Source organism: Peromyscus californicus, unplaced genomic scaffold, assembly GCF_007827085.1.
Source record: "Peromyscus californicus insignis strain IS unplaced genomic scaffold, ASM782708v3 Scaffold_15__1_contigs__length_86483966, whole genome shotgun sequence".
NCBI lineage: Eukaryota > Metazoa > Chordata > Mammalia > Rodentia > Cricetidae > Peromyscus > Peromyscus californicus.
The window spans coordinates 2,721,214-2,735,083 of record NW_026294447.1 but is presented as its reverse complement, the minus strand read 5'-3'; the positions used below and the strand labels follow the sequence as shown (position 1 = coordinate 2,735,083).

Sequence of the window (13,870 nt, the reverse complement as noted above, 5' to 3'; positions counted from 1 at the left end):
GTTCTCTGTGGAGATACATGGATGAGGACTTTGGGAACAGACCTTAGGCTAACTAGGATGGGGTAGCCGGCCTGTCTGGTAGCAGGTTATCGCACAAGTAGGTCAAGGAACAAACAGACTGCAGTGTTTATAGTCTCCTTTAGTTACCACCAAAGCCTGCTTGATTTCCTGCCTGGCAACCCGGTCACGAGGGGAAGGAAGGCTGTGGTCTCTGGAGTAGATGTGGGCCAGAACACTGGATGAAGGTCCTGGATACACACAGGGAGCCATCCAGTATGCAGGGGGCAGTCATTGTCCTTGCTCTCCTGGGGGTCACCTCAGGTAGGAGCTCTGTGCTGTAAAGCTGCTTGGCCTGCTTGCTGTGCTGGACACCATTTTGTGAGAATGCCCCCACAGAGGACGTGGCCATTGTGAGCCTGCACTCCTGTGAGGGTTTCTCGGCTGTGAGGAGTGAAAGGCAGCCGCTTTGGGGTGGCCTGCATCCTGCGGCCAGGGTTCCTGGAGCAGACGCACTTAGAGAACCACAGCAGAGCCCAGGCTTGTCCAGGCCTCACTCTGCTGTGACTGGCCTGGCAGGGAGTCTCTCTGAGAACTCGGGTTGGGAAAATGTTTCTCAGAGCCTAGCTGTGTTCGGATGTCAAGTCAGTCTTTGTGACAATTTGTCCTCTTCCAGGCATTGCACTTGGCAAACCATCGGCAGGGAAACAGATATGGAGGGCAGCTGTGGAGCTGTGAGCCGAGGCCAGTCCTTCTGACAAAGGGCCAAGACTCCACCTGACTCTCCCGCACTCTCTCCCCCATTCAAGAGCTTCAGGAATCTGAGTCATTATTATTTTTTAAAGGTTTATTTATTTTATGTGCGTCAGTATTTTGCCTACATGTATGTCTGTGTGAAGGTGTCAGGTCCCCTGGAACTGGAGCTACAGACAGCCGTGAGCTGCCATGTGAGTGCTGAGAATTGAACCCGAGTCTCCCAGAAGAGCAGTCAGTGCTCTCAACCCTTAAGCCCCCAAGAATCTTGTATAATTTTAAAGAATACCTTCAGTTTGGACTATTGAAATTAAGCTTTTTTAGTTAAATTTTATATTTTGAATAAGTAATATATGCATAATAAATAGAATTCACTCACGTTAATTTGCAGGTTAATTTAGGGGTAATTTACATCTTTGGTGAGTTATATGATGAAACACTCAGAGAAGGACCTAGAACATAGTAAATGCTTAGTAAAAGGTAGTGTGACGATTTACGCTGCTGAGTCCCCTAATCAGAGTTCTAGGTATTTGCTCAAATCCTCCTTTGCTTCCCTCAGGGGTCAGTTAGTTTCCTTTATGTTGGTATTTACATTCAGACCTCAGTTATTTGTGGTAGTTATTTTTCTTTCTTTTCATTTGTAGATAAAAATCTTCTCTTCCCTTTTATCCTTTAGCTTACTGTCATACAATGTACGGATGCCGGTTAACGACTGATCTTACTATTTTTAATGGTTTCCCCTTTAATCGAATGTACTTTGCAGGACTGAAGAGAATGAACATTGGTAGTCCTCTGCTCTGATTGTTCTATGTGCCATTTCTTTCTCTTATCTAATTGCCAACCCGTCCTTCCCGACCATTTATAACTAAAGAGGAAAATGTATGTTTCTGTTTCTGTACCCCAAGGCAGGATGCTAGCTTTTGGTGTAAGGCAGAAATGTTTTCTACATTTAGGAGATGGTTTTATCTGGTTTATTAGTTCTAAATCAAAATGGATTTTTAAATCAAAATGCTTTTTCAAGATCCATAAAAATGAACATTTGATTTTCTTCTCCGACCTGCTAATAAAAAAAATAACGGGGCTTCCTCATATTGAGAGCACTTCGCCTGAGGCTTTAGCCTGTGGAGGGCAGAGCTACAGAGTTAAAGCAGGCCATGAACCATCCAGGTGCTTACTTGAGGTAAACATTTGAAGGTTCTCCAGAAATACGAGTTTTTGAGCTATAATTGTTTGAGTTGAGAGGTGACATTTATTGTCACTAGGGAGCAGTGAAGTTAGATGGGACACAGGGAGTAGCTTTCGCTTGAACACTCTCGTTTGGAATGTTGTCTTCAGGTGTGTGGAATAAACAAATTGCACAGGCTTGCAAGTCCTTGGGTGCTTGGGATTTCCTATCTGAAGTTGGGATTTCCTGCCAGAAATCTCTTCTGGCCTAGTCGACCACATGCTGAATCACTCATTTTCCACCATGGTCAAGACCTACCTTTTGATGGACTTCAATGATGTGGTCTGGCTGTCTCTCATCTTTTGTGAGTCTGAGAACCTGATCATAATGGTCACTCTAAACTGTAGAGGTCTGAGGGATTCTGGGTTTGAGGGCAGACAATGTGCACGTGCCTTCAGCACGAAGGGGCCCCAAAGAAAGCAAAACAGCCTCCTCTTTTATTTCTCAGGTCCTAATATCAGGCCCCGCCATCCCCTAGATCCCTCCCACTGTCTCTGGTTCATCACAGACACTCTTCCCACTGCTCCCTGGAAGGACCCTTGCCTCTCTGTGTTTTCTATGCCGACAGCTCAGTACAATGCCCAGGTGCCCAACAAGCTGACATGAGCTCCGTGACTCACCTCTGAAGTGTCTGACCTGTCTCTTAACTGTCTCTGCAACTGCAATGCCAGCCCAACAATGTCTTAGTGCTCTGTGGGCCGCCACGATCATGGTGGCATCCAGTATATATTTAATTGAGTTGATCACCATCTTTTCAGAGTTTGGTGCAGGTGTGTCTGTGTCTTTCACATTTAGTGGTGAACCTTCACCAAATGTAGAGCTTCAGATCTTCTGCCTACTTCCTATCTGTGTTTGACTCAGCTTCTGTCCCCCCCCCCCCCCCCCCCCCCCGATTTCCTGATGAGGGAAAATGAAAGTTTCTGTTTGGGAAACTATCACGTGCAGTATTGACGATGACTTACAAAGGAAATCCCCAGAGAACAGAAAGGAGACAAACTCCTGACTGTATCCACGGGGAAGAGCCGAGAACAAAGTCTTTGCACTCTGTAAGCACCACAGGACCACATGTTCTTCACCAGCCAGAGGACCCAGGATACTTAAACCCGAGGTGTATGGAAGCTGTCTACTCTTTTAAAAAAGCTTTTGTGCTCCCCATGGAAATGAAGCATGCCGGGGGCACTGGGGAGTGAAGGACTTCCTTGGAGTCTATAACTCTGATGTGAACAAAAACAGCATCAGGCTCCTGGACTGGAGTTTTTTCCATGAGCACCAGGCTGGGGAAATCACGCATGTCTTGAGGAAGCTCCCTGATTCTATCAGCTGGGCTTGAACCTCTGCTAGACAGTGTGAGAAAATTCGAAAAGGCCTGAGGTTTGGTATTGCATTCTTCTTACGAAACTAGGTATAACTGTCACTTAAAAATCTTTTTTTGGAGTGTGTGTGTGTGTGTGTGTGTGTGTGTGTGTGTGTGTGTGTGTGTATGTGTGTGTGTGTGTGTGTGTGTGTGTGTGTGTGTGTGTGTGTTGCTTGCATGTATGTCTGTACATTATGTGCATGTGGTGTCCACAGAGGCCAGACAGTGTCAGATTTCCTGGAACTGGAGATACAAATGATTGTTATCAGTCACATAGACACTGAGAATCAATCCTGGGTCCTCTGGAAGAGCAATCAGTACTCTTAGCATCTGAGCCACCTCTCCAGTCCCATAACTGCTTTAAAATTATTATTATTATTATTATTATTATTATTATTATTATTATTGGTTTCCAAGACAGAGTTTCTCTGTGTAGCCCTGGCTCTCCTGGAACTTGTTCTGTAGACCAAGCTGGCCTTAAACTCACAGAGAACTGCCTGACTATGCCTCCTGAGTGCTGGGATTAAAGGCATGTGCTACCACTGCATCGCCTAAAAAATTATTTATTAATTATCATTATGTGTGTGTGGTATTGGGGTGGAGAGTGAACCACAACACACACGTGAAGGCCAGAGGCCCACTTTGTGGAGTCAGTGCCCTCTTTCCACCTTTCTGTGGGTCCTAGAACTCAGGTTGGCAGGCTTGGGCAGACAACGCTTTACCTGCTGGACCATCTCTCCAGCCCATGAAACAGCTTCTTAATGCTCTCATTCACATCGTTTGAAAATTCGAGAGTCAATTTCCAGAAAGTCTTCCTGTGGTATAGGTGACATCCAAAGAGATTACCAAAGATGTCTCTTCTCTTCAGAGCAGGTCTCTGAAGAGCTTTTCTCGCCGCTCTCCTCCCCACATTGCCCACCTCTGTGGTGTGAGGAGATATTCTTCTCAGGGCAACGGCAGAGTGAGGCTCCCAGACCAACACAGCTGATGTGATGGTCAGAACCAACACCGAGGACCAAGTCTTTTCTTCCCTGTCCTACTGGAGAAGTGCCATGAATTTGAGGTCAGCCTGGGCTACACAGTGAATTCCAGGATAGCCTGAGCTACACAGTGAATTCCAGGATAGCCTGGGCTGCAAAATGAAATCCTATCTCAAACAGCAAGCTAGGCCCTTTTTCATTTTAAGAGGTCATATTATGGAGCAGTCGGAAGGACCTCACCATGTACAAATGCTCAATTAGGATTTCCCAGCACACGTAAGTATAAGCCAAAGAAACTCATAGTCTATAAATTGCCTGATTGGTGGTATTCTGTTATTGCACCACAAAATGGGCCAAGACAGTATTTGTGCATGCATCAGTGGTTCATAATCCAAGAAAGTGCTTCATTCCAAAGCCCTTAGGGAAAAGGTGACAGCAGGAGCCTGGCCCTGGCTCTGGACCTCTTGTTAAGAGCAGCCTTCAGTATGATGAGTCTCCTTTGTGTTTTTGCTCTACAGTACTTTTTTTTTTCTGAAACAAACTGTAGATTTGCAGATTTTGTCATTAGGCTCCTGTGGGTGTCTCTTAGCAAGTGAACCCTGATTAGCAGTCATTTGGGTAGCACCAGTGCCATAAGAGAGTTGACACTGGAGTCCCACAGAAGATCAGGGTCCAGCCCAGTCACATGGTTAAGCAGTAGTGAAGCTGAAGGTTTTCTTTTCAAATTTCTGCTCCACAGCAGCATTTTCCTCCACACTCTTTGATTAACAGAGAAAACAAAGGACTACTTGTTTGTGTATTTATTACTAGTGCACATATGGTGGGGTATGCCATGGCATGCACATGGATGTTAGAGAACTAACTCCACAAAGTTGTCCTCTGACCTCCACATATCAGTTCTCATCTTCCACCTCTATATGGGTTCCAGGGATTGAGCTCAGGGCATCAGTCCTGCATGGCAAGCATCTTTACCCATTGGTCCCATCTTACTGGTCCCTGAAGGAATATTTGTTGATACATTTTCAGGTGAGGGCTGTTTTGTGTCTCAAAAGCAGAGCTGTAATTTAGAGAAACAGGTCATGCCTTACCACTTAGTGCTGGGGGCCCAGGGTGGTCAGCTTTCTGCCAGTAACTGAAGCTAGGAAGGCTTTAACTGTCTCAACACTGGCTCAGGAGGAGGCCCCAGAGGTGCATTCCTAGAAAGGCTGTGATTCATGGGAAACAGTGTTTCATGCATCAAGATGTCGCAGCTGGCCCTGTGTCTGTTGATCCATCTCCACAGGCCTCTTCATTGTCCATGTGTTAGATGCCAGCAATCCTAATTTGATTCTTAATTAAGACACATGTGAAAGTCAAATTCCATTAAAGCCTCTTGCCTGCTTACCAGACTCCGAAAGAACCTTCTAGAAGACCAGCCATAGGATGGAAATGAGGTGTCTTGGGAAGAAGAGTTGGCCTTGAGCCTCCAACCTTCTCCTTGCTACAACTTGGCTGGTCACCACTGGCACATCAGTTTGAGCTGGGTGCCTTGGGACATCCATCCATCTTACCTGTGGAACGAATGGGTTAATGCTCTGAGTATTGCATCTCACTAATGCACCACTTTAACATGCAGACCCTAGCCCCTTGATTATTACAGTGCTATCACTGTGCCTGCCTCTGTGTTGGGAGGGGATCTGGAGAATGGGGCACTGGGATTCTACCTTGGCTACCTTTGCTGCCAGTATCTCCTGTGAATGCTTCCAAGGTTTTTACTTCATTTGCATGATCCTGGCACATGACCTTATCCTGAGAAGAGGTCACAGAAGGACAGGGCATTTCTTTACATGAAGTAGACTGTCATACTAGGCCTAGCTTGAACATAAATGAGACCCCAAAGCCCACCTCCACGGTAGCACACTTCCTCCAACAAGCCACACCTCCAATTAGTCCCACTCACAGTGGGTCAAGCATTCAAACACCTGAGTCTATAGGGGCCATTCCTATTCAAACCACCACACAGCCCCCGCCCACTATAGTTAGCAAGATTATAAAAACATGAGGGAATATGGCTTCTGCTGTGGCCAAGTCTGGCACAATATCATGGGGACCTTAGAATAGTCCCCATTCTGTTCTGGGAGAAGCACATTCTCTCTTAAATTATAAAATTCTCTCTGTAGTGAAGCCCAAAGCGATCCATGTGCCCTCCTGACTCTCTCATTTTCTCCTCTGTGAAATTAGTATTAATCACACTGACTGATCCTCCACAGGATGCCCCCAAACAGCCTCCAGCAACAGACCATTCATTGTCCTTGACATTGTTAATGGCTGAGGAGAAATCCCCCACTATTCTGGAGTTCTCTAGTCATGCACACTCAATTCTCAGATGACCTCATGAATCCAACATTGCCTCGAGAAGGAAAATAAGCTTCCAGAATCTTCTGGGCCCTTGCAAGAGAGAGGACATCATTACCATACTAAGACCCTGCAAGAGAGAGCATCATTACCACACTAGGGCTTTTAAGTGGTTCTTTTCCAGCTCTTCCAAGGCTGGGAGGGAGGAGGGAGAACTAGAGCCTTTGTTCCCCAGCGGCAGCAGATTTCATGGCTGTTTGCTCTGGCTGTTTCCTTGGCTCCCAGAAGACCTCATGTTTTCACTTCCAGTGTCTAGAAAGCATTCAGTCTTGGGAATGACCAGCCCCCTTGGTTGCCACGAAATGAAGTCACAGACCAAGCAATGAAACCTCTGTTTCCAGCCAACAGCTTGGTGTTTATGCCGTCTCTGTCTAAATCTGCAGGAGGAGAAGCACTGCACCTGATCCACCTGCCCGCCACCAGCAATGTGCCAGAGAATGCTCCACCTGCAACTTCGGTGCATGAGTTTTCTGTGAATTTATCAGTATCATTGTCACCTGTGATGCCAGGATTTCCGATGGTGGTCAACCCAAGTCCCTTCACTGAAGCCTTCAGGGTGAACAGACTATCAGGGACCAGCTTTGAGGTGAGCCGCCTCTGACTCGTGCCCTGTGTCTGTAAGAAGATATGCACAGGATTCCAGAGACCCTTCCTCCACTACTGCTCTAACTTCTCCTCTGCCAAGTGACCACAGAGCCCCTGTGCTAGATGTCCAGCCTCCTCGGCCTTTCCTTCTCTTCTTCTGCAGTCCCCTTGAACATTCTGACCTCACATGTTACTGGGTGCTAGTGTGCACTGGCCTACCCTGTTCTTTGGAAGGGAGGAGGTGAATCTTGACATTTGGGGTCCTTGCTGACCTTGATTCTAGGGGGTCTACTCTGCTGTGACTCTGTGACTTTTTTAGGGGACAATCTGAAAGAGCAAGTATATTTAATATGAAAGACAAGTGTAAGCAGAAGTCTCAATGTCTAGACCGGCAATGTGCACGTTTCCTGTCAGATGCCTCAGATCCAAATATTCGCACTCATGTGTCACACCATGGTTGCTCTGTTTTCTAGCTTGTCATTTGAGTTTTTCCCAAAGTTGTCACTTCCCCCTAGGGAGAGCCTGCCTGAGGACATCTTTAGGATCCAGGGTCTGGACTCGCTGGCCTTCAGCATTCTCCTCCTCAGTCCCCTTACTCAACAGGTCTGGCAGCCTCCTGAACTTAGAGCCAGCTCTGCCATGGGTCCCTTAGATCCTTGTGGGACAAACTGGGCTCAAGCCTGCCTAGTCTAGACTTAGCTGCTTCCATGGGGTCCATATGGTGTTCTTTTTTTTTTCTTTTTTCTTTTCTTTCCTTCCTTCTTTCTTTCTTTCTTTCTTTCTTTCTTTCTTTCTTTCTTTCTTTTTTTTTGAGACTGGGTGTCTTTGTGCTGTTTTGGTGCCTGTCCTGGATCTCACTCTGTAGACCAGTCTGGCCTTGAACTCACAGAGATCCACCTGGCTCTGCCTCCTGAGTGCTGGAATTAAAGGCATATGCCACCACCAACCAGCCATACTGGTGTTCTGCATTACTAGGGGAGCTCCAAAGAGAGAGGAAGGTCAGGGGCCGACAGCTGCCCTGTAGAACCCATTCCCTGAGGCCAGAGCCCAGTGTCTCTCCACTCTGGGATGGGTTCAGTCAGTCTTCACATCATCATCCCACGGAAGTTCCCAGGACCCAGATGCTGGCTCCAGGACTCAGCTGCCTTGTCTATCTATTCTTAGCATATGGCCTGCATTGGGTAGCTGCTGCCAGTCTGTTCCCCTAAGTCCTGCTAACTGCTCACACTTACAGAGTACATCCTATGTTCTGGACACCACTGAAAATGATTCTCACACTCACTCCTGCTCTTGAAATCCTCAAGGTACCATGGCTCCACAGACAAGGAAAATGAAGCACAGAAAGACTGAGTTCTTTGTCCTAGCTTGCACAGCTAATATGTAGCTGACTGTGACTAGAAACCAGGCCATCTAGCTCTGGAGATCTCATTAAAAAAACAAAACAAAACATATTTAATGAGCTATTAATTCACAAATAGACCCCACTAGTGCCAAGCAGAGGGTCTCCTTAACCCTACAGGACTAGTGACGCACCCACCCTGGGGGAAGGGATGACAGTCTCCTGGATGAGAGTCTCTAAGGATAGCTCTGAGCCACCCAGGCAGGGGAGGGACAGCAGGGAAGACCCAGCACAGCCCAGGAGCTCTCCAAGGTCCTGTGGAGGCCAGTGCCTTCCTCTTTCATCTCTTGTCCTGTTAACTGTTCTGAGAGCTATGGACCCAAAACTTTGCTCAGCTTTGCTCAGGATGATGCTGAAGCCCACATACACAAAGCCAAACTTATGATTTTACCCCAGAATTCTGTAGCTAAACTGAAGTTCCCCACTCCCACCTGGTGCCTGAGGAGAGCCCCTTCCCTCCCCCCACTCAGCCTCCCTGTATGTGGAGTGATGTTTGCCAATCTACAGTTGTCATGACAAATAAAACACCAAAATAGCTTGGCAAGGGGCAGATCCATAAACATTTGTAAGCACTGGTGAGACCAGACAGTTTTTCCATTTCTGTTGGTAGCCACATGATTCTTTTGGTTCTAAGATGCAAACTTTGGATGCTTGTGAGAAGTCTGCTAGCCTCCTGTAGAGAGTCCCAGCTAGTTCCAAGGAGAAGGAAGCAGCAGTAGGTGATGTGGAAGGACAGGATCTGTCTAACAGGACATAAAGGAGGCTCCAGCCTGAGCAGGAAGCTGGTGTATAAGGAGGCACTGGGCTGTGTCTGCTGGCCAGGTGGATGTGTACACCCCAAGCTGTTTCCACTACCCAGGGATGAAGTCAACCTTTGCACAGGGTTCTTAGTGCCAGATGTGCTGGGCACAGTCCTTGAGTTAGCTCATTCAAGCTCCACAATGACCTTATGAAGCAGGTGTTACTTTATCCTTGAATTACAGATGGTAAGACTGAGGCGTGGGAAAGCTACGTAATGGGAAATTGAGCTTTGAAGTCAGTTAGTTTGGTTCAGAGTCTTTGCTTATGATGTGCTAGTCTGCCTCACCATCCATAGACAGCACAGACAGCCCAGCTCTGAATAAGTGGCTATGAGGCGTATACACAGACAGGCTCTCTGTAGATGCCAGACCACCTCTTCCTTCTCCACCCTCCACCCTGTCTTCCTCCACTGTGCACATTTGCACCTGTGGCTACCATCTCTTCTTGTAACCAGTCTAAATCTTGCAGGATCAAACCTGATACCTGCCACCTCCTCCATGCAGCCCTCCATGCAGCCCTCTCTAAATAGAGATAACTCACAGCAAACTCTTCTCCCTCTTGACCCTCACCTCTGTTACAAAGTGTCAGCAGCTCACCTAGCCCAGGGCTGGCTCGCTGAGTTATAGCCACTGTGGGAACAAAGACAGAAGGGTCAGCAACTCTTTTGGGGTCACATGGAAGTTCAGCAGAGTAACGGACCAGAGCCAAGTGCTTTCATCACGTGATGCTAAGTGTCCTGGCAAAGTTCTAGAAGAAATACAATGTTTTATTAGCAGCCAAAGTTCTAGAAGAAATACAATGTTTCAGCTAGGGTTAGAGTACAGGGGTAGAGTACTAGCCTAGTATTTGTGAGGTTCTGGGCTCAATCCCTACTAATGGGAAAGAGGACAGAGAGGAAGACAGGGGGGAGGGACAGGAGAGAAGGAGGTTAATCCTGGATGTCTGCTCACTCGGATATCAGTCTACTCCTACAACAGCATGCCATAGGCTGGATGACTTGTGAAGAAAAGAAAGTGATTTTTCCTGTTCCAGAGGCTGGGTGTCCAAAGTCAAGGTGCTGGTACCCGGCCAGGGCCCTGCAGAAGAGTGTGGCCAACACACCGTGGCGAGGGGACACGGACGAGAGCAAGACGGTTAAAGGAGGAAGGCCTGGGAAGCTGGCTTGGCTCTGTGGCAGCCCACTCTCGAGACTGAAGCATTGATTCACTCAGGAGGACGGTGTGCTCCCCATCCACCGCCTCTTACTGGTTAGCTCACATCAGCCAGTGGTGGGAACACCGGTCATTCCATTTCAACACGAACCTTTTAGGGGATAGCTAACCCACCGAAATGTGCCTGGCCTTGTAGGAGCTGTGTCCAGGGTAGCTAAGGTGCCTGTCCGGGGGTCTAGTGCTAAGTGTGGTAGGTAGGTATTCAGTTCTGTGACTTTCCATCTCCAGTTAATCACACCAGAATGTCTCTGGAATAGTTTTGCTTTTTCCCATGAAAAGCAGCATCACCCCCAGGAGTGCCTTCTGAGAAGCGTCCTGGGGGCGGGGCTTGTGTTGGAAGGACTAAGGCAGAGGAGGAGCTGCCTCTGACAGTGAGTGAAGAATGGTCACCAGGAGGCAGGATGCGTGCGCCCTTCCTAGTCAGAGCCCCTTGCGAAGCGCTTGCATACAAAGCTGGCCTTTCGTGTGTGTTGCTGAGAATCTTGCATTTTGTTCTAGGTTGTCACCACTGGGAAGGAACAACTGGATTTTGAAACAGGACCAAAAATATTTGATTTGCAGATTTATGTTAAAGATGATGTTGGTGTCACAGACTTGCAGGTCCTCACTGTTCAGGTGACAGATGTGAATGAGCCGCCTCAGTTTCAAGGCAACTTGGCACAAGGTGAGACATACCCGGACAGCGGCATCATAGAGGACCCTGCGGGACAGAGCCAAACAGAAAAAGAAAATGAAGAAGCAGCTGCTTCCTCAGAAAAGGCAGCTGCTTAACAAGCAGGGGAAATGGAATGTCTTCCTAGGCACGCCCAGTCCTGACACCCAGCAGCTTTTAGAGCCTTGCATCTGTGCTTCTCTCTGTCCCTCTCAGTCTTGGGAAGAACGCTGAACGCAGGGAACTCAGTGGGAAATGTAGGGGAACCTGGCCTGGCCTAGGTTTGTCACCTTATTCTGCAGCCATTGTCCAGCTGTCTTGCTCTCCCACACGGACTCTGCGGGTACCACATGCTCTGGGCCTGCCTGGGAGCCAGTGGGGACGACCTAAGGATGGAAGTCTGGGGATGTGGCTTGGTGGCAGAATGCTTGCATAACACACACAGCACCATGGGTTCAATCCTCAACATCACAAAAAGTAAAAACAAGGGGTGGTGGGATGGATCAGCAGGTAAGACCTCTTACTATGTAAGCCTGGCAACCTGAGTTCAACACCCAGCACATACATCAAAGGGGAAGGAGAGAGCTGAGCCACACAGTTATTCTCTGTCTTCACACACACACACTGTGGCATGCACACCCACACATATCATGCACACATGTGCACATGTGCATTCACACACACAGATATTGATAATAAATAAACTTTAAAAAACAATAAAAATAAAGAAGATGGAACCTAGGGGCATTTCCCACCAGATCTCGCCAAGCTCCTGGCTGTGTGTACTCTGTGCAATGAGAGCCCCAAGTCCGTTGTTCCTCTTGGGCTCTCCCTAACTCAAAACTCAGATGTCTATCTGTTTTGCCCAATGTCTCTTGGCCAGCTAAAAGGCTTCTCAGACTTAGCAAACCTCTCAAAGCACTCTTTAGTCCTGTCCCTCCCCGACCCCTCTCTGTGTCCTCACCCCCACTCCCTTCTGCTGAAAGTCTATGCACGTCTCACAGGGTCACTTTAGCGTAAGAAGATGGATCTGGATGTGACTGGTGTCACACTGGAGGCACGAGGGTGGCTTCTGTCTTCCCTCTCATCTGGTCCTCTTTCCAGCTAATGACAGTCCAGAGTCACCTCCCAGTGGAGGAGGTGACTGAGGCGTGACACCTAGCATCATAGTGATCTTCATAAACAGCTTGGCTCAAGCAGTATGTCCCTGGGTCTTGTCATGGCTGCTCCCTCTGTCCCATGATGCCAGCATGCCTAGCTTTAGCTGCAGCGTCTGGATGGCTTGGTGTTAGAATTCCCTATCTGATGAGACACTCTTATTCCCTTTTGACTCGGAACAGGTTTAAACCTCTATGTAGTAGAAAGAACAAATCCTGGATTCATTTACCAAGTGGAGGCCTTTGACCCAGAAGACACAAGCAGGAACATACCCCTCAGCGTAAGTATCCGAGGCTGCTGCTGTTACACACCACCTTTGGGGCAGGAGCCTGACGGCCAAGCCTGTCAGGTGGGTAGCAAGGACAGCAGGGGATGTCCTGCCACTTCCAAGGTCCGGCCAGGGCTCTGGGTGCAAGGTGTTTTGTGATCCCGGACAAATTCTTAATCTTGTTGAGCTCCTGTGCTTCCCAAGTGACAGCAAAAGCAGGAGAGCACCTGGTGGGCAGGGCGAGCTCACGTGACAGGCTGCATGAGGCCACCTGGCCCAGGCCAGCCAAGCAGACAGCATTCGCTTTCAAGATGATGCGAAGCCACCAGGCTATTTTGAACATGAGCACAGGAAATACACAGCCAACCAGGCACTGACATTCTTCCTAAGAGACGTTCAAGCTTGCAGCAAAGGTGTTTTTCTTTTTAAAGGAAAATTAAGTCTCAGGAATTTTCGGTGCAGACAGGGACTGGGTCCCAGAGAGTTGTCTCACCATCCAGTCTGAGAAGGCTTAGGTTTCCTTTCTCCCATTTGAAATCAGATTCCCTCTTGGAGCTGGGGCTTTTAGACCCACCAAGCCCAGGTGAAGCATCTGAGCTGTTCCTGGGAAGGGTGCCTTTCTTTGCTTTGATGAGGTTGAACTTGCCCTGCAGCTGCCTGGATAGCCTGGAGGAAAACATGAAGGTTTACCAAGGGTGCAAGGTGCCCAGCTGCCAACCCTACCCTCTAGAGAAGAGTACTCTGAAACGGGACAGTCAGGCTGCAGCTTCTTCCTTTTGCTGCGGATCTGCAGCTTCAACAGAACTGGTTTTTCTAACAGGACAAAGCGATCCAAGGGAATAATCTCCAGGACCAATGCAGGTTGCCACAGGGTCTGAAACAGCTGCTGGAAGGTTACTGCGGGCATCTCTAAAATAACAGTTGTTTTTCTTAGAAGATGTCATTTTGTTAAAAAAGATTCATTCATTCTTTTGTTCAAGATTCATTTGAGTCAGCATTGGCATGAAGAAGAGAACGTGGAATGGGTGGATGCACACGCTACTGAAAGCAACAACACTGTGTGACAAAACTCTCCCGGGGGAGATGACACACA

At 47.9% G+C, this 13,870-nt stretch overlaps 1 protein-coding gene across 1 annotated transcript in view; it reads left to right on the top strand.

Annotated features, from left to right (window-relative positions):
• Positions 1–215: 215 nt before the first annotated feature.
• Cdhr3 (cadherin related family member 3) overlaps positions 216–13,870 on the top strand; it is a 76,829-nt gene continuing 63,174 nt past the window's right edge. Inside the window, exons 1-4 of the mRNA XM_052738298.1 lie at positions 216–321; positions 7,087–7,289; positions 11,198–11,363; positions 12,692–12,789. Coding sequence (XP_052594258.1) covers positions 240–321; positions 7,087–7,289; positions 11,198–11,363; positions 12,692–12,789 — 549 coding nt within the window. The 5' untranslated portion in view covers positions 216–239. The remainder of the gene's footprint in view (positions 322–7,086; positions 7,290–11,197; positions 11,364–12,691; positions 12,790–13,870) is intronic.